The sequence below is a fragment of the Notolepis coatsorum genome (assembly GCF_963971535.1).
Source record: "Notolepis coatsorum genome assembly, chromosome: 19".
NCBI classification, from domain to species: domain Eukaryota; kingdom Metazoa; phylum Chordata; class Actinopteri; order Aulopiformes; family Paralepididae; genus Notolepis; species Notolepis coatsorum.
The window spans coordinates 25538951-25566654 of record NC_140183.1 but is presented as its reverse complement, the minus strand read 5'-3'; the positions used below and the strand labels follow the sequence as shown (position 1 = coordinate 25566654).

The window sequence follows — 27704 nt, the reverse complement described above, 5'->3', positions numbered from 1 at the left end:
CAGGCCTGGCCGGGGCAGATGTGGACGAGAACAATGGCTGCGTCTCGGAGCAGCCAGCGGTGACTGACTCCACGGGTGCTGAGGGCGCTGAGGGCCCCCACGACCCCTGGCCCCCCGCCAGCACAGCTGACCCTGACGACGCCACGCCCCGCCCCCACCTGGTCCGCCTCTTCTCCCGAGATGCCCCGGGACGCGAGGACAACACCTTCAAAGACCGCCCTTCCGAATCAGACGAGCTACAGACCATCGAGGAGCACAGTGGAGCGGGTTCAGAGTGCGGTTCAGAGAGCCCCGAGCAGGACCTAGACTAGTGTCGCTTTTCTTTTCCTTCTCTCCTCTCCTCTCTTTTCTCTTTTTCCCCTTTTGCTCTCTCACTCGAGAGGCGAAGAACCCCTCGCGTTTTTGTACAAGAACAGGCTTAAGCCCAAACCACTAGCGCCATGGCATCCGCAAGCAGCTCCGCTCAGGCGGCCTTTGGGCTGGGTCGCAGGAAGAAGGCCCCGGGCCTCATGGATCAGATCGGAACTTTCTTCGGAGGGGACAAGAAGAAGAAGAGCAAGGTGAGGAAGGAGGGATTGAGGTTGGGGTGACAACTCAACCCTAAAGTACAGCGGTTTATTTCTTTTTATTTTTTTTTTACTCTTTGTGCGCTGGGACTGTAAGTCTTTGATTCTTAATGAGGTGACGTCGAATTTTTTTTTTTTAGATCACGTAGATTTTATGTTGTTTTTATTTGTTTCTTTTTAATGTTTTTTTTTCTTGTGATGTAGCAAAGTCTAACGTTGTCCTAAAATGTGTTTATTTGTGTAATAATGACATTTAAGGTTACATGTAGACACTGGATCATTTGGGTGTTTTCTTTTTTTTAATAGTGCAAAGCTGCTATGACTTTGTGTCTTGAAAATAATGTGTATTTTTGTCATGTTAATGGTACTGACATCGACAGAAGCATATTTTGCTCAATTGCATCTTGAAACAGTAGATCTGCGGTACATCACATGGTACAGTCATATTCATGATAAAGTTGAATGGTAGAATCGTTCTGTTGTTCTTCCCAGTTACTTATTTGTGTTTTGTAAAACTGGAGCCAATGAGAGCTGAATTTCAGCTACAACCCAAAGAAGGAGAATTGGGTGACTGTGTAGAATTTGATTACACATTTGATGTAATAAGGATACTTTCTTTTTGGGGGACGTTTTAGAGATTGTATTGGCTACGTTGTAGGGAGTTCTGACCAATACGGTTACTTTGCAAAGAATTTCAAGAAATTATATTTCAGTTTGATTTCTCTGGGCCGATATGTACCGTGGTGGTTAACATCTCTAGTGAAGAAGCATGTAGTCTTACTTGCTGTGGAGAGTTTGGCTTTACAAAGATTGGTCTATGATCATATTATTCTGTATATAATATAAATTATATGATATATCCTGGATGCAGACCCTGATTGGGGATATACACAAGAAGCTGCATACTGGGTACGACAACAGGTTCTTATATCACTCCTATACGGCAAAGAGAATACTGTATTTGAGCCTGCATCGCTCTGCCCGTTGCCCGGCAAGGAGCTGATACCGAACCCAGAGCCTCTCCCAGTGTCTGAGTCAGGAGGTGGAATGCTTATTGCATATGTCAGACTTGGACACGTTTTGGCCTGAATCGGCGCTGTTTGTTTAACGGTCGACTTGGGAAACAGTGGAGGTCTCAGGGGGGAAAGGTTTTTCACACTGAAGTGAAAGTTCTCTGTTATTCACTCTGTTTGCCAAGCCGTGGAGCTGATGCTACTGGATTCATAGCTCTGTAATTGCCAAGTGATGACCTAACAACAAAATCTAAAATATGCATCTTCCCCCCCAAGCCTTATGATATACAAGATAAATATAGTTTGATGTTTTCTAGGAACTTCTTTTGATTTGTTGCATTTCTTAGACATTATTTAAATTTCATATTTTCAATTAGTATTGAAAGAAAATGTGTCAAAGAGAACGTGTTGTTCAGGCTAGTTACAGATTGGCTGCAGTATTTCTTTGGCTTTTCTCAGTTTTTTAAATTTTTTGGCCTACAATTTCTCTCCCAGAAAATTGTACGTCACTTTTTTGTCTTGGTTTAAGTGTATATTCTAAAAGTAAATGTTATATACCAAATGTTTGCCTTCAGATGATAAGTGTTAACATCTCAAGTATCTAATAGACAGATATGCCCCCACCTCTGTTGCCTACAGTACGTCAGGAATTCATCTGCAATAACTCTCAGCTGTGAACAAAACAAAAGATGGTATTTTTTTTTTAGCTCAAACAGCCTCTATCTCTACACACTGATTTTCTTTTCTTGTTCAAACGTCATGCACATTTTCCATCAGAAGGATAAAGTGCAGTATTAAAGAGTGGTGACCAGAGATTGTGTTAGGCATGTCATCAGGAACACTTTTATTTGTATTTACCTTAAATATGCATGTTTTAGATAAATTCATATGGTTAACTGTTTAAAACTGTTGGTGGGGCTTATCGGACGAACATGGCCATTGACATCCACTGATCCATTTGTAGCTTACCTTTTACATTCCTTTTATTTTAGCTATTTATTGGGGTACGTGGTGACCGCTTCTCTTTCTGTCATCCCCCGGTTTAATCTGGGCCATGGGGGGGGGGGGGGGGGGGAGTATTTCATATATTTGATGGAAATCACTAGATACATGTATCACCCAAGACAGAGAGAATAATTTGGTTGAGCCTCAGGAAGTGAGACCATGTCCTGAAGTGTTGTGGTGCTGTTTGGAAGTGGGGGAGCGCGCAAACTATACTATGATTATAGGGTGTAGACAGTGACTATGTTTGGTTTAAGCGCCCCCCCCCCCCCCACCCCCAACTGCACCCCTGCACTATCTGCATCTCAATACTATCTGACTTGTGATGTAGTTACTCACTGGAGGGACAACAAGAGTTTGCATGAGCTATTAGTTATTCAAACAGCAATTCTAAACCATAGCCATAACAAATACATGTGGTTTTTTGAGGTTGTAATTTGCATATCAGATTAATGGTTGACAGAATAATGCAGAAGCGCTCGCATACTGCAGCTTTAGCAGAACCAAACTAATAATTATGATACTGCACTCTACCCCTGTGTCTTGTCTGAAGTGGAGCTCGCTCTCTCTCTCTCTCTCTCTCTCTCTCTCTCTCTCTCTCTCTCTCTCTCTTCTCTCTCTCTCTCTCTCTCTCTCTCTCTCTCTCTCTCTCTCTCTCTCTCTCTCTCTCTCTCTCTCTCTCTCTCTCTCTCTCTCTCTCTCTCTCTCTCTCTCTCTCTCTCTGTCTCTCTCTGTCTCTCTCTGTCTCTCTCTCTCTCTCTCTCTCTCTCTCTCTCTCTCTCTCTCTCTCTCTCTCTCACCTTCTCTCTCGCCTTCTCTCTCGCCTTGTGCCAGTTAAATGTTCCACACCTCAGGATCAACTGTGTCTTTTTATGACAAGTTATCAGGGCCAAAACATGTTATGATAAAGTTTTAATATATTTGTGTAAGCCTTTAAACAAGGCAAAATAAATGATTAGTTTTGACATACATACATAGAATTACATTGTCGTATGTCACAACTAGCCTACAACATTTCAGAAATGTTGTTATGCTACTGTATTATTCAGTTAGTTGGTTGTGACACACATATTAATGTAATTCTGTGTAATGTCCTGGTAAAAAGAAGAAACAAAAGACCCAGCACTGCATGGCTATTGCCTGTGGTGTTTCTAAATACGACAACACACCAAAATAATGCCCTGTCAACACACCATTTGTTGGCCATTTCTAGAAGTTAAACATATGTGTCCACAACTACTTTTATAACACATTTGGCCCCAATAGCTTGCCATACCTTTACCCTGTCAGAGAGTTTGTATGTATGTGGCAGTCTGTTTGAAATAGGAGTGGATCCTCGCTGATCCCGTTCTCGTAATGCTTTACGATTTCCAATCAATGCTTGTAACGGTTTGTATTTCCTGTGAGTGAACCAAGTGACCTGTTCCTAACCTGACCCTGCTTGATTAAAACTCTTTAACAACACTCTCAGCGCTCCTCTCGTTATGTTTTAATTCATGTTTGGTTTGATCTGTCTCTCTTTCTCTCTCTCTCTCTTTCTCTCTCTCTCTCTCTATCTCTCATTCTTTTGAGTTATCCTATTCTAATAAGAAAATATTACTTTTTAATACCTAACAAAAGGCAAACAACGGATTGGATGAGTTCCCAGCGATGTGGACACGCCTCCTCCCGCTGTGTTGAAATAATAAGCTGCTTGGATACAACTCCAGTCTCCAGGATTCAGAATCCGACTCATAGTCGGCTCCGTAGATATGACGCTATTGTAAGAGTCATGTTCGGTCACTTTCACTTTCAAAGGCAGATTTTTGGCTGGGATTTGTGTCAAGATTATAAACAATAATATTATTCAAACATTTGTAGTTATTGTACAGGTAATTTCTTCTCAAAACTACCTGGGTGTTAAATGAGAATTAATCAGGACCTATAAAGGGGTCCCCACACGGCGAGCGATTTTAGCCAGGCGACCGACAATAACTACAAATCTTTGAATAATATCATTGTTTATAATCTTGACACAAATCCCCCTCAAAAATCTGCCTTTGAAAGTGAAAGTGACCGAACATGACTCTTAGAGAGGATGCTTTTTTTTGTGTGGTCAAAGTGGTGGGAGACAGACCGATCCTTTCACAGACACAGTGCTCCAGGGATCCAGTTATCTTCCCGGTGCAGTTTTAACATTTATTTTGAGAATTAATTTTGGACAGCCTTGGCCAAAGCATGGGTTTTATCAGCTCTTTTTCAGCTCACCTTCCTCATCCGTTTTTTTTTGGTTTACTATATCAATTATATTGACATGTATTCTGAAAGACTTTTATTTGTAGATACAGGTGGGGTTTTGTCCATCCTGGCTCCAGACCCATAGTTAAAGATACACTGGCCTCAACAGTGTCACCATCAGGCTTTACAGGTTGTTATGAGAAGATTTTACAGCCTACTTTCCTTCATACCAGTATGTTGAAGCAATCGCCGACCGATGCAAGATGGAAACGTATAAGAGTTGTTACATTTGGTTGAAAGAGTAACTAAACACATGTTCATTTTGCCCCAGCGGTTGATATTTTCATCCTGCTGCAAACTCTGCCCCTCCCTAATCAGTGATGTCAGAGTACCTCTTTTCAAAGTGTGTCTAGGGGGGAAAAAACAGGTACTTTGATATCACCAATTGGGGCGGGGCAGCATGTGCAGCAGGGTGAATATTTCACTAAGTCAGCTAAATGACTGTGTTTAGCTCCTCTTTTGTTCACCTTTCACTTGTGTCAATTTAGGTATATTTCTCTGCATTAACACTTAACAATGCAGTACAATGATGTTTTCATTCAGTCATAAATTGCTAATTTTTTTTTGTTAATGTCACAAGTATCATTTTGTTCAGCTTCAGATGTATCATTTGATTTGTTATAACTGCACCCTCTCTAAGCACAGCCAACTGTCAGTATGTTGAGGGGGCGTGGCCTTTTGTTAATTGAAAGGGAATGTCAAGTTAGTATCATAATACAATACCAGTGTGATTGGGTGCTATGTGAGATTAACATTGACTAACTGTGCTAGTAGGTGATAAAGGTCACAGTTGTCACCCATATAACTCTAAACATCACCCTGTAGCTAGCAGTACCCATATAACTGTAAACATCACCCTGTAGCTAGCAGTACCCATATAACTGTAAACATCACCCTGTAGCTAGCAGTACCCATATAACTGTAAACATCACCCTGTAGCTAGCAGTACCCATATAACTTTAAACACCACCCTGTAGCTAGCAGTACCCATATAACTTTAAACATCACCCTGTAGCATATAACTTTAAACACCACCCTGTAGCTAGCAGTACCCATATAACTTTAAACATCACCCTGTAGCTAGCAGTACCCATATAACTTTAAACATCACCCTGTAGCTAGCAGTACCCATATAACTTTAAACACCACCCTGTAGCTAGCAGTACCCATATAACTTTAAACACCACCCTGTAGCTAGCAGTACCCATATAACTGTAAACATCACCCTGTAGCTAGCAGTACCCATATAACTGTAAACATCACCCTGTAGCTAGCAGTACCCATATAACTGTAAACATCACCCTGTAGCTAGCAGTACCCATATAACTTTAAACATCACCCTGTAGCTAGCAGTACACATATAACTTTAAACATCACCATGTAGCTAGCAGTACCCATATAACTGTAAACATCACCCTGTACCTAGCAGTACCCATATAACTGTAAACATCACCCTGTACCTAGCAGTACCCATATAACTGTAAACATCACCCTGTAGCTAGCAGTACCCATATAACTTTAAACATCACCCTGTAGCTAGCAGTACACATATAACTTTAAACATCCATAGAACTGTAAACATCACCATGTAGCTAGCAGTACACATATAACTTTAAACATCACCCTGTAGCTAGCAGTATATAACTTTAAACACCACCCTGTAGCTAGCAGTACACATATAATGGTCACAGTGGGCCAGGGTGCCCTCTCCCTGTCTGGTCACAGTGGGCCAGGGTGCCCTCTCCCTGTCTGGTCACAGTGGGCCAGGGTGCCATCGCCCTGTCTGGTCACAGTGGGCCAGGGTGCCCTCTCTCTGTCTAGTGATCATCATGTTGATTCTATTCAGTGGAATTCTTTATTCTTGAAGTGGCCCCTATAGTATCAGGGCCCAGGTGAGGCTGTACCGGATGTGTCTCAGCCCTGCCATTAGTTTGAATGAAGAATGTAATAGTACTGCCAGGTCGTCTTGTGGAAAGCTGAAGTACAAATGCTGAAACTCTTCTTCCATAATGTGACTTACAGTATACCCAGTGAAGACACCAAGCTGTTAAATGGACAAATGGAGCTACTGCTAAACTCACTTAAAACAGTAAGCTTAAAGTAAATGCAGGCTTTGCGCTAATGCTTCTATACTACAGTAGGCCCTGTGTGTCTTTGGAAGAGGACATCGTTGGCAAAACAAAGCATTCAAAAGAAAAAGGGTCTTTTTACTATTGTAAATGGATTTTCACTTGTGTGTGTGTGTGTGTGTGTGTGTGTGTGTGTGTGTGTGTGTGTGTGTGTGTGTGTGTGTGTGTGTGTGTGTGTGTGTGTGTCCGTGTGTGTGTGTGTGTGTGTCCGTGCGTGCATGTACTGTACTGGGGGCAGGACACTGGGTTGATTTGTTCTCAGCTTGCGCCTGTTTATAATACATTTATTCCATGATTTGATATATGCTTAATTCATTTTAAGTAATAACAGATACCCCGATCATATTAAAGTAGAGAATGTTGGTATTTATTAAGCTATGACTATTTATTTGGAATGCAAACAAAACAACTTTTATTTTCAGGCACATACTGACATATAATAAATAATAGTTTAACTCATTTGTTGCAGTAGATTGAACAAACAAAATGATTGAGACAGATGGATGACCCTGTGTCTAAAGAGTCAGGCTGGGTTAAATGCAGGACAAAATCCTGGTATATGTCTGAGCATAAATATATTTTAATTTTAATTCTAACCACACTCAGTGCAACCTACTAAATCGAGAAATTGAGGTGTCCAGCTGGTGTTAAACAATAACAGCAGCTGCTGTGGGGGGTTTATTTCAAAGAGACAAACGCAAATTACATTTTTAGTGCACTTCCTTACAACTACAGTTCACAGAGAAGGCCAATCATTAGTTCCTCATTTATTTGCCGTTTTAAGTTGTCAATGTTAATGACACTAAGAGGTAGGTTAGTTTGTCTCTTTGGACAGCAAGCTGTCTTTGACTGGAGAGCTCCTTCTGATCTATAATCAGATCATCTGAGATATTGCCTCTTGTCTGCCTCTTGTTTAAATGAGTTAGTCTTGGCGGTATGGTTCTACTCTAAATGACAACACAGGTAGTCTTGGCTGTATGGTTCTACTCTAAAATAGGATAGCTAGGGGAGAGCTAGCTTTAGAGGAGAGTTAGCTATAGAGGAGAGTTAACTATAGAGGAGAGCTAGCTTTAGAGGAGAGTTAGCGGAGAGTTAGCTATAGAGGAGGGTTAGCTATATGGAAGAGCTAGCTAAAGAGGAGAGTTAGCTATAGAGGAGAGTTAGCTATAGGCCTAGAGGAGAGCTAGCTATAGAGAAGTTAGCTATAGAGGAGAGCTAGCTATAGAGGAGGGTTAGCTATAGGGAAAAGCTGGCTAAAGAGGAGAGTTAGCTATAGGGGAGAACTAGCTATAGAGTACAGTTAGCGATAGGGAAGAGCTTTTTTGTTATTTCTTGAAAATAAATGTATTTATATCACCTCTTAACACGTTTGGTGCCATTCACGTAATATTACGTGTTTGCTCGCCAGTGGTTGGGTGCCAGACACGTAATATTACGTTTTTGGTTCGTTTTTCTTTTTTTTTCGATTTTAATATCCTATTCAATGCCAGGGACACGTATGTTGCCGTTAGAAGGCCTACGGCAATGCCGAGGGTGCAGTACTGGCCAGATTCCCCCAGGTGGCGGTATCGAGCTACAGTAAACCCTGTTCCAGACCCTGTGTTACGCTGAAAGGTCTCTGGGCGCAGATTTTCAGTAGACGGCAAGGCTAGAGGTTCAATCGGTTGCATCCAAACGTCTACAGGACATCCGATGCATATGCTGTGGTGGGTTATGTCGTGGGCCAATTGGAAATCGGATGGAGCAGATATCGATCAAACAATTGGAATATTATTTTTGGAATACTCCCGATCAAAGGTAAGGATCATCTGATGTAAATTCTGGCTTGATTGTGCTAGGTTTTCATACCGATCCAGCTGATCAGCGTTTTTAGCGTTCAATACTAATGCCGTTACTGGTAATCAATCATCAGAAACGACCCCCCCACCCCCCCCCTTTCATGCATTCATGATGAAACATAATAGCTACTGTATATATTTGATTCGGGAATACTACGTAATACGTGTATAGGCAAGAAACGCCAACGCAAATAGTAGAATTTACCTATATGGCTATACGCAGCCTTTCAGGAATTACCCCATACCGCTGTAAAACCATACTTATATTCACCACGGTATAACACGGGAATGTATGCATGGAAAAGATATCTCTTTTTTGCATCTTGACCGGAAGAAACACAGTGTCAAATGACTATAATATTGTAGCCATGGCTATAATATAGAATATAGATTTAGATCTACAAACAAGGTCACGCAGTCGTATATTTTAACGCTTGGCCCAGCTACATCGGTCCGCGTCTAATGGCTGGCCTCCATTGTGTTAACATGCAACGTCCCGTATACAGGCCCTCTTGAGGACGATTTGCCCACCGGCGCGACGTGCCACTTTGGCTGGGGTGTGCATCTTTTTAAATACAATATATATATATCGAATTAAAGCCCTATTTGTTGCCTGTCGATTGCCGTTTCAGGCGACGGCGGTTCTCGAGTTACATGCCGATATGTGAGGTGTGCGCCAAAGTCTTTAGCACACTTGAAATGTTTTCGAATACCACTCCTGACTCCCGAGGCTCTAACTCCGTCAATCATTTGGGGATCTTGAGAATTATTGGACTAGGTTGTAACAATGAGTGTGGCTTTCCAATGATACCCCACGTGAGGATGAGTGAATCAGGGATCTAGTTGAAAAGTCACAAGCAAAAACAGGAAGTAAAAAATGCACCGAATTGGAATCTATGAGAAAATGGAAACCTGCAGAGCTTTTCTTTTTCTCACATTTTACCCATTTCATTTCTGAACGGATTTTTATGAAATGTGGACACAAGACTTCAGGCTATGGACCCAGGGTGTTTTTTCAACAATAGCAATTTTTTTGGAAATATACTTTTGGATATTGCAACTACTACAGAAAAACGTGAGTACACAAGTTCAAGTTCAACTCAAGTTCAGACTTACAGTAGAATCCCTTAGAAGTCCAGCATTTACTGCTACTCTACCACTACTCCACCACTACACTTTGTGACTCCTATTGTTCTGGATTTCACACCTCCACTGCCTGCCACAGGCTGGGGAGATTTTCATCTTACATTTTTATTCATCACAAATGTCCCAGCCCCATCCAATTTCTTAGCTTTTTTCACTGTTTATTTATCATGCATTGCAACTAGGGATGTCCGATATTATCGGCCTACCGATATTATCGGCCGATATCGGCATTCAAATGTGATATCGGAAAATATCGGTATCGGTTTTCAAAAAAAAAAAAATTATAATAATCTTTTTGTACATTTCTATAACCTTTATTTACCCAGGCAAGCAAGTAAGAACAAATTCAGATTTTATTTATTGTCAAAAGTATGCATAATGTTGTGTTAATTCCACAACAAGATATATGTAATGTTAATTACCTGAAATTATTCCATTTTTTGGGGGGGGAAACCCTGCATATATCGGTATCGGTTGATCATATCGGTATCGGAAATTAAGAGTTGGACAATATCGGTATAGGTAAAAAAGCCAATATCGAGCATCCCAAATTGCAACACTAATCAAATCAAATCAAATTTATTTATAAGGCCCAACAACACACGTTAATGTCCCCATGGGCCGTACAGGTCTTCTTTAAACAAGTCAAGAAGAAAACATAACAATAAGTCAAGAACAGAACAAGGACACCATAAGGTCCAACAAATTTAAAATAAATGCAAATAAATGAAAGAATGCAAGCACTCCCAGACATACCCCACGCGAAGGTAAGGAAAAACTCACTAAAACCTAACAATAGGTAACAATGCTCCACAGGCAGTGTGGAGGAGAGAAACCTTAGAAGGGCCATTCAAGGGGGGATCTCCCTTCTTAGATGTCGGTGATAGTAGTGTTGCAGACGGACAGTTGGTAAGCATGCACTCAAGTGTGTAGTGAAACACAGATGAGTGCATGCAATAGCAACTGAACATTTTGAAAGATTAAAGATAGAGCTGATAGCGATAGCAACTGAACATTTTGAAAGATTGAAGATAGAGCTATTTGAGGCACAGGGGCGGCGGAAAGAGGGTCGCGTCCTCCCCGTCTTAATCACGGGACATTCAACACTCCGGTCATTGCTCAGGGACAGCCGGAGACAGGGAGATATATGGTACAGTAGCCCAAGTCAGACTGCCATATAAAAATTATCTTGGGGGTCTGAGGGCAGTAGCCCCCGACCCCCTCCCTGGGGAAGCACTTAAGTTAAGTACCCTCGATTTGTTTACTGCCGAAATTTGAATTAAGCACTTAAGTTAAGTACCCTCACTTTGTTTACTGCAGAAAATTAACACCTAGTGCTAGTTCTAAAGTGACATCGGAGTGACATAGGAGTGGCAGAAGGGACCTGATTCTGAAAAGATTCATCTGTATGTTACTCTATTTCATTAGCACTAAAAGTGGATTTTCGTTATTGTATTGTATCAGAAACTTCAGACACACTTTTGGGGGCACCTGTTAAGAGGTTAATTAATGTAACAGAAATCTTCATTAATTCTGTACACGTGATAGGACATCTGCTCTTGGATTGCCGTTCGCTCTTGTGAGAGAGGGGAGCAAATAGAAAATTCTGAAGACTAGTCAACATTAGTGTTGTCACGATACTGGAATTTCGACTTCGATACGATACCTTGAAAAGTATCGATATTATCGATATTTTCGATACCAAAAATTCTTTTTTTTTTAAATATATATATATCTTTTTTAACAAATCTTGCTTTTGTTGCTGGTTGATTCTCCTCAGCTTCTCTCTGGTACTATAAGAGAAGATAAATATAACACTTTTAAAACCCTTTGTTTATCTTTAGATCACACATTTAAAAATAACTCTTCATCTCACTTCAATCATTTTTATTGCAGAACATGGTATTTTCTCAAGCAGACAGATGTAAACACTGTAATCTGTGTTGCATGTACCTGACAAACTGAAATGTTATTACAGTCATATTCTGACTTAACTGAATGCACATGTGTGTGTGTGGACTACTGTACTAGTACAGGTATTGAAATGAACAATGCAACTTCCTTAAACATTTTTATTTTATTTTTATTTTTTATGAATAATTAAATATCGATATTTCGGGAAATGAGTATCGAAACCGTTTTAAATATTCAGAATCGATATGTATCGATTTTTCGATATTTTTGACAACACTAGTCAACATACTGGGATTTCACACTGTCTGGTTTCTCTCCACTTCCCTCTGTTTGCTCCTCTCTCCTCCCAATAGACAACAACAACAATCTGGTCGATTGTTGGCTTTAACAATGGGATCCTAGCATTAGAGGGTAGGAGTTAGATTCACTAATTATGATCTGTCTCTGTTTGGGCACACAGCATGCAGAGAGCAAAGTCATGTTGCCCCTCACACAGTCACACAGTATCCAGAGAGCCAAGTCATGTTGCCCCTCACACAGTCTCCAGTGGAGAAACTTATTTGGAAGGTCTGCACTGAAGCTCAAACATCCACGGTACAATAGTTTCAAGTTTCTTTAATAGTTGTCATACAGAAGTACAGAATACTTTTATACATAATGCACCTTCTCCCTCAAGATAGTTGTTAGCATCCATCTTCATGAAAGCCATAAAGACAGTGAGGGCGACCTGCAATTCAACCACTAATGTGCCCATTATAATTGAAATGATGGATGGGGTGAAAGATTTATTAGAGAAAGAGTGTGTAGCCCTTTGTTTGTTAGAGTTAACGTTAGTAGAATAAACAAACACAAATATAAGTACGTTATAGCAGAAATACACTCAATAACAACAACAATTAAATAAAAACAAGAGTAAACAAGAACAAGAGTAGGTAAGAACAAGAGTAAACAAGAACAAGAGCAAACAGGAACAAGAGTAAACAAGAACAAGAATAAACAAGAAGAGTAAACAAGAACAAGAGTAATCAGGAACAAGAGTAAACAAAAACAAGAGTAAACAAGAACAAGAGCAAATAAGAACAAGAGTAAACAAGAACAAGAGTAAACAAGAACACAAGTAAACAAGAACAAGAGTAAACAAGAACAAGAGCAAACAAGAACAAGGGTAAACAAGAACAAGAGTAAACAAGAACAAGAGTAAACAAGAACAAATTCTGACCGGATTTGGACACTGATTGGCTGCAGGAGTTTGTCTGTCAAGGCAAGTACTCCAGCCCACTGACTAGGCTAGGCCGCTCATTTTTTTTTACCTTACGTCTAATTGAATCTGTTATTGTATCCCTTGCTGTGACAAGTATGGGACATTAAAGTCCTTACTTTTCGTATTTCATTTGATCACAGATTCACTCACGGTTAGCCACTCTGCCCACTAGTGGCGTCTCACTGGCATTGCACTTTGTGAAAGACAGGTTAGCTTCATGTGACACGGCGTGTGCCTTGTTAATTCAACACCTGGAGCGTCTCGATGTGTGAAGGTTGAATGTAAGTACAGGGTGGAGGACATTATCTGGGCTGCAAGGTGAGGCTCTATTCAGGCAACATAAAACATGTAATAAGCATGAGCTCACTGCTCTGTTATTCATCCACACTTCCTTTATAAAGTCTGACTCTGAAGGACAACTTCATTGTATTGATTCATTCAAGGCTCCCACTTCATGCGTCATTCAGCTCAGTTGGTAATTACCTTTCCATTAACCACTGACTTTAATTATTCACGTCTTTGACGTAGATGTATTTTTTTTCCCTGGCACTACCGTGACGCTTGGTGGATGGGTTGGTAGGGGGTCTTGTTTATTTGAAACAGGAGAGAAATCTACTGCAGCAGTGATGTTGTTCTCCCACCCCCTGTGCTGTGTGCCAGCATGCCCCCACTGTGCCATGCTGAGAAACCCTTATCTGGTTACAGGCAGAAGTCTGAGAAAGCTGTATCTGGCTACAGGCAGAAGTCTGAGAAACCCTTATCTTGTTACAGGCAGAAGTATGAGAAACCCTTATCTGGCTACAGGCAGAAGTCTGAGAAACCCTTATCTGGTTACAGGCAGAAGTCTGAGAAAGCTGTATCTGGCTACAGGCAGAAGTCTGAGAAACCCTTATCTGGTTACAGGCAGAAGTCTAAGAAAGCTGTATCTGGCTACAGGCAGAAGTCTAAGAAAGCTGTATCTGGCTACAGGCAGAAGTCTAAGAAAGCTGTATCTGGCTACAGGCAGAAGTCTGAGAAAGCCGTATCTGGCTACAGGCAGAAGTCTGAGAAAGCTGTATCTGGTTACAGGCAGAAGTCTAAGAAAGCTGTATCTGGCTACAGGCAGAAGTCTGAGAAAGCTGTATCTGGCTACACGCAGAAGTCTGAGAAACCCTTATCTGGTTACAGGCAGAAGTCTAAGAAAGCTGTATCTGGCTACAGGCAGAAGTCTGAGAAAGCTGTATCTGGCTACAGGCAGATGTCTGAGAAACCCTTATCTGGTTACAGGCAGAAGTCTGAGAAAGCTGTATCTGGCTACAGGCAGAAGTCTAAGAAAGCTGTATCTGGCTACAGGCAGAAGTCTAAGAAAGCTGTATCTGGCTACAGGCAGAAGTCTAAGAAAGCTGTATCTGGCTACAGGAAGAAGTCTAAGAAAGCTGTATCTGGCTACAGGCAGAAGTCTAAGAAAGCTGTATCTGGCTACAGGCAGAAGTCTAAGAAATCTGTATCTGGCTACAGGCAGAAGTCTAAGAAAGCTGTATCTGGCTACAGGAAGAAGTTTGAGAAAGCTGTATCTGGTTACAGGCAGAAGTCTGAGAAATCTGTATCTGGCTACAGGCAGAAGTCTAAGAAAGCTGTATCTGGCTACAGGAAGAAGTTTGAGAAAGCCGTATCTGGCTACAGGCAGAAGTCTGAGAAAGCTGTATCTGGTTACAGGCAGAAGTCTGAGAAATCTGTATCTGGCTACAGGCAGAAGTCTAAGAAAGCTGTATCTGGCTACAGGAAGAAGTTTGAGAAAGCTGTATCTGGCTACAGGCAGAAGTCTGAGAAAGCTGTATCTGGCTACAGGCAGATGTCTGAGAAACCCTTATCTGGTTACAGGCAGAAGTCTGAGAAAGCTGTATCTGGCTACAGGCAGAAGTCTAAGAAAGCTGTATCTGGCTACAGGCAGAAGTCTAAGAAAGCTGTATCTGGCTACAGGCAGAAGTCTAAGAAAGCTGTATCTGGCTACAGGAAGAAGTCTAAGAAAGCTGTATCTGGCTACAGGCAGAAGTCTAAGAAAGCTGTATCTGGCTACAGGCAGAAGTCTAAGAAATCTGTATCTGGCTACAGGCAGAAGTCTAAGAAAGCTGTATCTGGCTACAGGAAGAAGTTTGAGAAAGCTGTATCTGGTTACAGGCAGAAGTCTGAGAAATCTGTATCTGGCTACAGGCAGAAGTCTAAGAAAGCTGTATCTGGCTACAGGAAGAAGTTTGAGAAAGCCGTATCTGGCTACAGGCAGAAGTCTGAGAAAGCTGTATCTGGTTACAGGCAGAAGTCTGAGAAATCTGTATCTGGCTACAGGCAGAAGTCTAAGAAAGCTGTATCTGGCTACAGGAAGAAGTTTGAGAAAGCCGTATCTGGCTACACGCAGAAGTCTGAGAAACCCTTATCTGGTTACAGGCAGATGTCTGAGAAACCCTTATCTGGTTACAGGCAGAAGTCTGAGAAAGCTGTATCTGGCTACAGGCAGAAGTCTAAGAAAGCTGTATCTGGCTACAGGCAGAAGTCTAAGAAAGCCGTATCTGGCTACAGGCAGAAGTCTGAGAAAGCTGTATCTGGCTACAGGCAGAGGTCTAAGAAAGCTGTAGGCCTATCTGGCTACAGGCAGAAGTCTAAGAAAGCTGTATCTGGCTACAGGCAGAAGTCTGAGAAAGCTGTATCTGGCTACAGGCAGATGTCTGAGAAACCCTTATCTGGTTACAGGCAGAAGTCTAAGAAAGCTGTATCTGGCTACAGGCAGAAGTCTAAGAAAGACATATCTGGCTACAGGCAGAAGTCTAAGAAAGCTGTATCTGGCTACAGGCAGAAGTCTGAGAAAGCTGTATCTGGCTACAGGCAGAAGTCTAAGAAAGCTGTATCTGGCTACAGGCAGAAGTCTAAGAAAGACATATCTGGCTACAGGCAGAAGTCTGAGGGACAGAAAAGTGTCTAATTTTTTCCTGTCCCTCTCTCTCTCCTCTCCAGGGGTCTTTCCGTGGGGCTCTCTCTCCCGCTCCCCAGAAGGCCTCAGCGGCCGCATCCCGTAAACCCGGAGCAGAGAACGCCGTGGTGCATTTCTTCAGGACGATCGTGAGTAGCAGCTGTTCCCTCCATGTCCGTCTCTCTCTACTCCTCTCTACTGTTTCTGCTCACCTAACTGCCTGAGTCTGACATCTCTTTACCTGTCTGTAATTAACTCCTCCCCCAGGTGTCCCCTGCCCCGGCCAAGTCCAGGGTGAGTCCCCTGCTTAGCTATTTTTTTCCAATATTCCATTGACATTTACATTTGAAATATCAGAACCCTTTTTGTCCCTGTAGGATCGCTGTCAAAGGTGTAGCTTGACCTTTCCCCTCAAGTGGAAGTGTTTTAGCCTTTAAAAAACACAATACATGTCCCATCTACCAGACGCTTCTCAGATTATGGATGGAACGTTTCAAAATGTGTCCTTCAGCTAAAATAAAAATGCTCACTGCGAGCATTTCTCACTGAAACCAGTGGGCTGCGCTAGCCATATGAATTTATATCACCAAGTATAACAGAGCTTACCAGAATTTCAGTTATTACACAGTAATTGCCCTCTAATGTAGATTATAGCCTTATTTATAACTCCATAAATAAACCTTTAGGTAGAACCTCTTACCATGCACAACTTAATCTAAGATCATTATAAAAACCTTTATGTAGAACCTCTTACCATGCACAACTTAATCTAAGATCATTATAAAAACCTTTATGTAGAACCTCTTACCATGCATAACTTAATCTAAGATCATTATAAAAAGGGTTCTGTTTTGCGGGTTTACAGTGAGCGATCATTTCTCTGATTGATCACTTTTTCCTACAAGGACAAAGCGGCGCTAGACTTTTCTCAGGGACCGTGTTCACATGCACATAGTAAGTCCTCATACCAGCCCCCCCTGTGGAGATCTTAAGATAAAATAAAGTCCTCATACCAGCCCCCCCTGTGGAGATCTTAAGATAAAATAAAGTCCTCATACCAGCTCACCCTGTGGAGATCTTAAGATAAAATAAAGTCCTCATACCAGCTCACCCTTATCTTAAGATAAGACAGCCAATAGCCAATATTCTTCTATTCATCAAGGAATCTGAAGATGTATCGACCTTCTCTAAATCTACAACATAAACATGGGAAGAGGATGAGTCAGTGTTGTTATGGAAACATTTAAAAATGGCTTCCCTATTTATTTACCTATAGGGGACTAATTGCATTGTACTGTAAGAACTAGCCATTGTCTCCCAGTGCATAATAACTTCCATAAGAACATTAGGGGCTGTGACCCATCCTCTTCTTCTTATTCTACACAGTTAACATGAAGGAGCTTTTGTATCCTCTTAGCTAACATTGGAATATCCCAGGTAACTCACCCAGGTGTCTCATAAAAGGGACAAGAGAGCTCCATAATGTTTGAATGTGCCAACACAGAGAACTCCAATAAACCAAACAGGATATTGTGTGCATGTTAACACAGCTAGTGAGAGCTCCATTACCTCCTCTAGAAAGTCACCATGTGTTCTGCCTCTGGCTCACTTGTTCTATGTAGTATGTACTGTGGTATGTACCGTCCTGTATGTCACTGAACTTGTTCTCTCTCCACTGCGAGTGGCCTCCTTGCTCCTCCTATCCGCCCTGCCTTTGCTCCTCCCTGTGCCTCCGCATGTCCTCCCTGGACGGACGCTCCTCCTGCCTGCCTCCTCTCCTCCCCATGCTGCTGCCTTTGCGCTGAGTAAGACCCACTTTTAGCTTTGCTCTCCCCTTGTGTCTCTCTCTCTCATGTCTCTGTCTCTTTCATGTCCCAGTGGAGTGGATTAGCAGCCAAGATAGGCCTGGTAGGTGGTTTCAACCCCCCCTGAGAAGACAGGGGCGTCATGCCCCTTGAAGCCGAGGGGGGCACGCCCTACCCGGGTCCCGTACGATGCAGACCGCAGACCCAGGATCAGTCTCTGTTGAATGGGGTTTTTCCATTATCCGTATACATTATTTTTTTATTTTATTTATTTTTTGCAAATCATGAAGACAGATGTAACCCCATTCAACTGAGACTGTTTTGGGGTCCACTTCCTGTTAAGACCTCAGGAATTAGGCGGCTGGGTGGCGCAGCGGACATTGCGCTCGTCACCAACGCAAGAGACACCGGGTTCGAATCCGGCTGTCGGCGTTGCCTTCGGCTTGGGCCGGCCGTCATACTAACTCAATTGGCAGAGTTAGCGGGTGGGAAGTCGAAGGGTGGTAGTCTGGTCGTTGTGAACAGCGACTCCTACAGGTCGGTTGGGGCTCCTGCACAGCAAAGTCAGGAAAATGGCGGGAGCAGTGTGAGCCTCCTACACCAAATGAGAGTCCGCGCTGGCAGGTGAAAAGATGTGACAGGCTGCCTCCACATGTATCGGAGGGGACATGTGATGCAAGGCTTCTATCCTCCCTACAACCGGCCAGTGGGGGGCATATGCGAGCAACGATCAGGACAGGGGAGGGAGAATTGGCACAAGAGGTAAAATTGGGATGGGAAGAAAAAAATCACAGAAAAAGGAGGAGAAAAAGTAGATAAAAAAGAAAAAAATCTGGAATTACAGAAGAAAAAGCAAGTCATCAGTGTGTCCCCCCCCCCCCCCCCCCCCCCCCACACACACGGCTCTAGAGCATGACGCCTGTCAATCAACAGCCTGTCTTCAAGTTCCTAGTTTCCATCCGCAGTATTAGAGTCAATGTAATCTGTAAGCCCTGCAGAGCCCGCCCACCTCTGGTTCTGCAAGACGTGTCTCCTTGGTCATAGGCCGCGAGGAACAATAAGATATGCCATGTTAATTTCCTTATGCAACGTAGAAACGCATGGGTCTCCAAGATCAGAAATAGGTTACATTACATTTGATAGAAAAAAACTAAACTTAACCATTGGTTGTTATGTTTCATCCTTGTTTGAAATGGGTTTCCTGGTGTCTGTCAACAGGGCACAGAAGAGATCTATGGAACTGCTTTACCATCTCAGAGACCCGTGGCTTTTTATGTTGCACAGTGAAACTGCTGTGGCTCATCTTAAATTTCAGAGGGCATAGATTCTAGAACCATAGCGGGCCGGTCTTTGCGGAGCTCCATACATACTGTACACATAATAACAACCCTCATCACTCCACCATCACATATCTCATCTCCACCTGCAGCTTAGCAGCCAGAGCAACGCAGAACACGTACACATAGTGCACATGCATGGCAACACACCATCTGCACTCTTTCTGATGATCTTTGGGTTCATTAAGGATCATTAAGGGTTTAGAGGGGTATGGTTGTGAGTGCTATGGGTCATTATGGATCATTAAGGGTTTGGAGGGGTATGGTTGTGAGTGTTATGGATAATTCGGGATGGGTTTGGGGGGGGATGGTGGTTGTGAGTGTTATGGGTCATTAGAGATCATTAAGGGTTTGGAGGGGTATGGTTGCGAGTGTTATGGGTAGTTGGGGATGGGTTTGGGGGGGATGGTGGTTGTGAGTGTTATGGGTCATTAGGGATGGGTTTGGGGGGGTGGTAGTTGTGAGTGTTATGGGTCATTAGGGATGGGTTTGGGGGGGGTAGTTGTGAGTGTTATGGGTCATTATGGATGGGTTTAGGGGGGTGGTAGTTGTGAGTGTTATGGGTCATTAGGGATGGGTTTGGGGGGTGGTGGTTGTGAGTGTTATGGGTCATTGGAGATGGGTTTAGGGGGTGGTAGTTGTGAGTGTTATGGGTCATTAGGGATGGGTTTGGGGGTGGTAGTTGTGAGTGTTATGGGTCATTAGGGATGGTTTAGGGGGTGGTGGTTGTGAGTGTTATGGGTCATTAGGGATGGGTTTAGGGGGTGGTAGTTGTGAGTGTTATGGGTCATTAGGGATGGATTTGGGGGTGGTAGTTGTGAGTGTTATGGGTCATTAGGGATGGGTTTGGGGGTGGTAGTTGTGAGTGTTATGGGTCATTAGGGATGGGTTTTTAGGGGGTGGTAGTTGTGAGTGTTATGGGTCATTAGGGATGGGTTTGGGGGGGGGTGAGTGTTATGGGTCATTAAGGATGGGTTTAGGTGGTGGTAGTTGTGAGTGTTATGGGTCATTAAGGATGGTTTTGGGGGGGGGGGGGGTGAGTGTTATGGGTCATTAGGGATGGTTTAGGGGGTGGTGGTTGTGAGTGTTATGGGTCATTAGGGATGGGTTTAGGGGGTGGTAGTTGTGAGTGTTATGGGTCATTAGGGATGGTTTTGGGGGTGGTAGTTGTGAGTGTTATGGGTCATTAGGGATGGTTTTGGGGGTGGTAGTTGTGAGTGTTATGGGTCATTAGGGATGGGTTTGGGGGTGGTAGTTGTGAGTGTTATGGGTCATTAGGGATGGGTTTGGGGGGGGGGGTGAGTGTTATGGGTCATTAAGGATGGGTTTAGGTGGTGGTAGTTGTGAGTGTTATGGGTCATTAAGGATGGGTTTGGAGGGGGGTGGTAGTTGTGAGTGTTATGGGTCATTAGGGATGGGTTTGGGGGGGGGGGGGTGAGTGTTATGGGTCATTAGGGATGGTTTAGGGGGTGGTGGTTGTGAGTGTTATGGGTCATTAGGGATGTGAGTGGTCGGAGTAAAGTAGGAAACATTGTTTTTCCTCTGAGGTAAAGGGATCTCAGAATAACTCCGCTCCACGTAATTCATTCTCCTCCATCTTTCATAGATGACATTTACTGTCTATTTCCTCTGGTGATGACAGCCAACAACCACAGAGAGGAAATACAAGTACCAAGAGATCAGAACCCCTTTAAAGGGATATTCCCCCCATTTTGCAAGGCTTTGTGAATATGGACCCAGGAGGACGTCTTAAGACGGGTCGAGTCTCCCTTTCTGTAGTTAACATATGAGAGTGATACCCAGTTTAGCCACTTGATTTGGGTTTTGTATGGAACAGATCTGATCCCTGTATGTTTACCCTCTCCAACCTTTCCTCTCCTCAACGGAACAAGGATAAATCTAACCCTATCAGGGCGTAACCTTGCACAGCAGCTGGCTTCGCAAGATCACAAGATCACACAATTGCATGCGAATCCATCTTGTAAACTTGTTCAAGTTAATGCGCTTGTGCCTGAACCACAGTGGTTCGGACCAATCGGCGTCCTTTGAGGAACTACGGACAACAGCGTTTCTTTTTCCAAACAGTTTCATAAGACGACTTCCCAGATGGTTCTGTGTAACAGACCATCTGGCAGGTCAGGTTAATCATCGGCACAGGGTGACCTCATTCATGTCGTGTTCCAAGCATTTCCAAGACGTTGACACCATTCTCTCGGTTCTCCCAGGGGGATCAGAAGTCACAGTCCGCTAAAGCCAAGAAGGCCAGCGCGGGTGACGGCAAAGGCACCCTGACCAAGATCTTCAAAATGGTAACGCTGCACACAACGCCAAACAAAACACTTCTCACGTTCTCTCTCCTCTCCACTTTATCTCTGCTTATTCTGTGTAATCTACCCTGCTTTCTCAATCCTGAAAGTAATTTGTTTTATTGAATCTTCCTCTTAATTCCTCCTCTTGCTCCTCTTTCCTGCCTCAGTGATGATGTCACAACCACAGTGAGTAATGTGATGAGGGGCGTGATTCTATTTCACTCACTCATTATGTATTCAACACTGATACGCTTAGAGGTCTGCCTAATCCTATTATCATCACACCATCTCATCGCAGAAGGGTCGCTTCCGCTTGGAGAGGAAAGCCCAGTTACAGGGCGTCGCTACAGGGGTTGAAGCATTAATCGTGCACCTCAGACGACGAGTATAACTCTGTTTGAAGTTTTCAGAGGAACGATCTAAAGATTGTTTCAGCGCTGTGGTAATTTATAGTTAAAGACAGCAGAGGTTGAGATTTCTCTGGTGATGGATGGATCATATTCACACTCCAAAGTCAATTGGATTGACTTTACACCTGCAAGTACATTACAGGCCGTCCGAAACATTTCAAAACAGAGTTGTACGATTCTTCAACGCAAGGGTTCGATTATCAAATGGCAAGTGCGCTAATGTGTCCTCATCTCATATAGTGCAGAAGACTAACATACTGTGTGAGGCTGATGGCAGGCATAGCCTTCTGCATGAGACAAATGAAGTCAGCAGACGTCCAGAACTGCCACATACAGACTAGGGATGCACCGATACTGATACTGGTATGGGATATCGGTGCGATACCAGGCTAAAATAGAATATAGATATCAGAGAATTTCCCAGATACTAAAATCAGATACCAAGAAACACGTCTAACGTGCCAAAAATCAAAGCAAAGTAACTTGATTTGATGCATGTCTGACACGTTAACTCTCGAATGGAGAAAATGTATTATAGCTTAATCATTTTAGTCCAATGACCCCAAAATGACGGTCCAGTCTATACTGCTCATTAAAAGTAATGGATCAGATCGGTACTCTGTAACGGCTCAGGTATCAGTAGTATCGGTATATTGAGACTGAAAAAATTGGATCGGTGCATCCCTAATACAGACAGCAAATAAACCACAGTGTACACAGATGCTCTGTCTGGCCAATCACAGCTCAGACATTAGATGGATTCTCATATTTTCACAATCCCCATGCATGTCACACCAGTGACCAGCACTGAGTATCACCTGAGATGACAGGGGATCAGGAATATTATGCAAATCATGCATAATGTCTCAGCTGTGATCGGTGAGTGTCTATTCCAATTTAGGCCCAATCACAGATAACTGTACATTTGACATGTTGTCTGTACAAAGCGATTCCCGCTGTGTGTACACGTTTTCTGTACGGTAAGATGAAACATTTCAGTGCTCTGAATTGAATAGATAATTTGTATGACGCCAGCGGCTTTGCTGTACAGTAATTACTTCATGGAACTCAGAATATCTGCACATAAGTGAAATTATATAGGACCAGCTACTGTATCAATCAGACTGTTTCGAACAGCTGCTACTTCTTCTAATGGCTGTTTCAAGTCATGCTCACTGCAGTGGGGTAACCAGCTTATCGCTTTCACCATCTCCATGCGTACGCTGCCACAGAAATCTGCTGTGAAAAGACAGAAAAAAACAAGGTGCTACAAGTAGTAAACCTCACATTTACATCACTTCGGCCAGAAAGATTAATAGAAATACTGGATAAACGTTTGCAAACAATTAATGTTATCAGAATGACCTTCTTTGGCTAAGTTAATTACCAGCGTGAGGAATTACCCTATGTGGGTTGTAGGCTAATGGATCTGCCAACGTCCTCCATGCACCAGATACATGCTGCATAATTCTTCTGCTCATTAGCTCCATCCTCATACAGTATATTGGATCACCAAACGAATAGGATAGAGAGAGAGAGAGAGAGAGAGAGAGAGAGAGAGGGAGGGAGGGAGAGAGAGAGAGAGAGAGGGAGGGTGGTATCTAGTAGACAAACCAACAATTAAACTAGTTTGCTCGAATTCAGTTGATTTGAGTGGTTTCAAAAACATCCACAGCAACCGTGACAGTTGACTGATCACCTGCTAGCACAGGTTAAGGCCCCGGTCCCCGGCTACACACTGTTTTTCATTCTCTCTCAACAAAGAGTGACAGGTCTGACGATGAGTCAGTCTCCGCCAAAATGTGATGAAAATGTTCGGAGAAGATGAACTTTCGGAACTGACTGGAGACGTCACCGCCCCCCCCCCCCCCCCCCTATAGCGAAGCTACTGTTTCTGGAAACACGTGGTTGCGTTACGTTCTAATTTGAAAACAATCCGACTGACATTAGTTCAGTCCGTCTGTTTTATATCCATTTTTGTGATGGATGGATGTAGCCGGGCGGGACCTAAGCCGCTGTTAGCCAATGATAATCTCTCCCGTGGCAACTGATCACACCGGTTACAGAAAACCAGCACTCACTCACAGAAGTGTCCTTTAGGCTTATTTGGAACAGTCAGAGACAATGTACACGTTTCAGCTATAAGCCTTCCTCAACAATAGAAAAAATATAGGGAAATGTTCGAATAGACAACTACATAGAAAGATCCATTTGCAAAATTTCATATAGAAATGCTGATGCCTCTATATAACCATACAAGCCCACAGTCCAAAAGGAAAGGGAGATCATCTCTTTTACTTATGTTTCATTTTTTTTTATCTACTTTTTCTCCTCCCCTTTTCTGTATTTTTCTCCCATCCCAATTTTTTTGTCGTTATGCCAATTCCCCCCCCCTTCATGGTCGTTGCGCGCATTTGCCCCCCCCACCCCCACCCCACTTGCCGGTCTAGGGAGCCCTGAAGTCTATCACATGCTTCCGACACATGTGGAGACAGCCAGCCGCTTCTTTTCACCTGACAGCGAGGACTCTCACTGGGGAGGTGTAACGCGTGGGAGGATCACACTACCCTCCCCAGTTCCCTCCCTCGCTGTGCAGGCGCCCTGACCGACCTGTAGGAGTCGCTGTTTACAACGACCAGGACCCACCCCACCGGCTTTCCACCCGCTGACACTGCCAATTGTGTCAGTATGGACGACCGACCAAGCCGGAGGTACCGCTGGCAGTTGGATTCGATCCCACTGTCTCTGCGGTGGTAGACAGACGCTTAGTCCGCTGCGCTACCCGGCCACTCCCACTTAAGTGTTTCATTTTAGTTTACATTTGTTTGGTGCTTTCTGTTTCATATTTCGATTTTAGGACAGTTGCAGCCAGGGTATTAAATAATTATTATATATTTTAGGCAGGTCAAATAAGAACAAATTCCTATTTTCAATGACAGCCTGGCGAAAGGACGAAAGGTCTATACATCACAGAGGTAAGGGAGATAATTAAAACACACATCAAACAACCAAATAAAATGACAAAGGGGCGTACATGAAGCAGAACAGTCAAATTACAGTTAAAAGGCTGGGTGACAGTTGCAGGTGTGTGTAACTCCTTAAAATTAGTGAGGGGGACCAATTTGTCCATTTTGAAAGTCTTGTGCATCTCGTTCCAACTGCTGGGAGCAGCAAATTGGAAGGAGGATTTCATTTTTTCTTTCAAATAGATTTGTCTTGAAAAAGGCTCTGAATCTTCTTTCCAGTCACTTCACATATTTCAAAGATTTGTCTCTTTGGATTTTTGTGTCGTTCAAATCAGCTTTCCTTCCTACTCTTCAAGGACAGAGAGAAAAAAAAGTACATTCTATTATTGGAATCAGCCTTACGATAAACACTTGACATCGAACAAGTGGCTTGAGGCCAAAACAAGCATAGAGGAAGCAAGAGATTCCCATACTGAACGCATGGTATATACAATGCAAGATCAGTTACAGGGCCTGGAAGGCATTATAGAACTCCCCATGGCTTATGGATAAAATGCATCCCAATCTCCCAGAGCTGTTCCTAGACTTTTGAGGGCCCTTATTTGGTGGGCCTTTCCGTTTCACCTCAAATCAGAGGGGTAGGGCCTGCAGCCGTTTCCATATTTTGCCGTCGGTTGAGATTAAGTTTGACATAATGACGTTTGGAGGGGCCCTCCGATTGGCTGACTGACCTCCCTATAACCAGTTGAATAAAGAGGGTCTTCATTAAATAATTTGGCAACACATTGTTGACATACTGTTGTCATGATGTGACCCAGGCTCATTAGCACACATCACACACATATTACTACTGAAGAAGGCCCCATGACCCATTCTGTGTCCCAAACCATAGCTTAAGAATCCAGTTCACTAACACGCTCCTTTCTCACTGTCTCTCTACTGTATGTCCTCACGAGATGTCTCTGTGTCTTTGTCCAACAGGGAAGCAGAAGTGCCTCTCCGGCTAAACGCTGAGGTCCCTCTCTGCCTGCCACCCCCTGCCACCAGGGGGCAGATGTCTAGAACAAGGGACTAAAGTGGGAAAAAGAGGAAGAAAATCTTGTTTTTTTTTCTCCCAACACCACCCCTACCCCCCCCCCCCCCCCCCTCGCTTCCTTAATACATTTCTAATGTACGCTATAATCTCTGTGCCGACCCCACCCCCCACCTCCCTACTTGGCTGGTAGATAGCGACACAATCTGTGCCCCCCTGCCCCCCGTCTCCCCCGCTGTCGTGCGTCGTGCTGAGTCACAGAGTCTGTGACAGTCATCATCATCAATGTGAACTGTTTGCTGAGATCGTTTCCTGAAGCCACTCACACACGTCGCAGCCCGCAGGAGCCCCGTCGTCCTGCTGCTTGTGCTTCTTGTTGGCTTGTTTCTCCTCCGTCTGCGTCTAAAGGGCCGTTTCTTCTAAAAACCAAGGTGGCTAAACTGAAACAGACCTGGAACAATGTTGAATGTTTAAGAGGGCCGGTTTTGCGAGTCCGACTGACTCGACCGTCATTGCCGCTCAGTAGTGAGAAAAGCCCGGGTGTGTTTCTGTTTTAGAAAAGGGTGGTTCTCTGTCCCGTCAAACTCGTCTTTCGTCAGTTCCCCACAATGTCCCACATGTAAGTCCCGCTCCTGTGTCTCACGAGGGCTACGTTGTCCTCGTGTCTTTGATTTCATTCACCTCTTCTCCCTCCCTCATGTTTGCACTTGTCGTCTACGTGTCCTGTCTTTAAGTGTGAGTCTTTCCATGTTTGTCACGAGGGCCTACGGCTGGCTGTGAATTTCCATGTTAAAAGTCAAATGTATTAACCGTCTAATAACTCTGCAATATTATCCACTGAATTGTAATAAAGCGACGGATACAATTGTAATGTCTAATGTTGTTGTTTTTTCCAGTTGATTTCTATTCCATAAAGATAATGGTGTCTTCTTGTCACTAACATTGTGGTAAATATGAACCTGGGGATCTCCTGTCCAGACATGTAACACATGTCCTTCTGAAGTGCACTATATTAGCCCTTGAACTGATGTTGGTACTGCCCTGACAAACATGGCACTTCCAGTATGATTGCAGATTCAGACCCCCCCCCCCCCCCCCCAGCGGTTTAGTGTAGTCTAGTCACGTACTGTAGCAGGTCTGTCTAGCTTCATTCAGTAAATGTCTGCAGATTCACAGCACACAGAACTTAAATTAAAAACAGCTAGCTCAAGTAATGCCATTTTTCTGATTACCAAAAAAAAAGAAAACGAACACAAGTGCTTTGTACTCTTCAACACACTTTCAAAAAGGTGCTCTACAACTAACTCTGTGCAGAAGATCAATCCATAAAGATGGCGAGATGGTTCTAGAGGATGTGGTGATGAGGGGTTGATCAAAGAACAGCTTATTACCACTTGTTTCTGTCCAAAACCTCCCACTTCATACATGTTTTTTCTCGATAAAAAGCAGGCATGTGTGATCTGTAGCGTCCCTCCTTCTGTGTGTGTGTGTGTGAGTGTGTGTGTGTGTGTGTGTGTGTGTGTGTGTGTGTGTGTGTGTGTGTGTGTGTGTGTGTGTGTGTGTGTGTGTGTGTGTGTGTGTGTGTGTGTGTGTGTGTGTGTGTGTGTGTGTGTGTGTGTGTGTGTGTGTGTGTGTGTGTGTGTGTGTGTGTGTGTGTGTGTGTTATGAACATAAACAGTCCTGTGGATGAATGTACGTTAAACTCTTGAGACCCTCCTTGGTGTATCTGTAATAAACATGACCAGCCATTTAACTTG

The 27704-nt window shown here is 43.4% G+C and overlaps 2 protein-coding genes across 2 annotated transcripts in view; both read left to right on the top strand.

Annotated features, from left to right (window-relative positions):
* The window catches only part of LOC311246146 (myelin basic protein-like), a gene marked incomplete at its 3' end in the record, with an annotated part of 159894 nt that extends 159583 nt beyond the window's left edge, over window positions 1-311 (top strand). Inside the window, exon 4 of the mRNA XM_084336256.1 lies at window positions 4-311. Within this exon, the coding sequence (XP_084192382.1) occupies window positions 4-311 (308 nt within the window). The remainder of the gene's footprint in view (window positions 1-3) is intronic.
* LOC311246147 (myelin basic protein-like) lies at window positions 289-27704 on the top strand. Its single transcript, XM_084336257.1, has 4 exons — window positions 289-560; window positions 16132-16236; window positions 21455-21538; window positions 25896-27704. The coding sequence occupies exons 1-4, from the start codon at window positions 441-443 to the stop codon at window positions 25926-25928; spliced, it is 342 nt and encodes a 113-aa protein (XP_084192383.1). The 5' UTR covers window positions 289-440; the 3' UTR covers window positions 25929-27704.

What these genes read in the sequence shown, in the direction of transcription:
- LOC311246147 (XM_084336257.1), top strand. Translation starts at nt 441, where the DNA reads ATGGCATCCGCAAGCAGCTCCGCTCAGGCGGCCTTTGGGCTGGGTCGC. An exon ending in ACAAGAAGAAGAAGAGCAAG is followed by an intron (nt 561 to 16,131) that starts GTGAGGAAGGAG and finishes TCTCCTCTCCAG; the next exon opens with GGGTCTTTCCGTGGGGCTCT. An exon ending in TGACCAAGATCTTCAAAATG is followed by an intron (nt 21,539 to 25,895) that starts GTAACGCTGCAC and finishes TTTGTCCAACAG; the next exon opens with GGAAGCAGAAGTGCCTCTCC.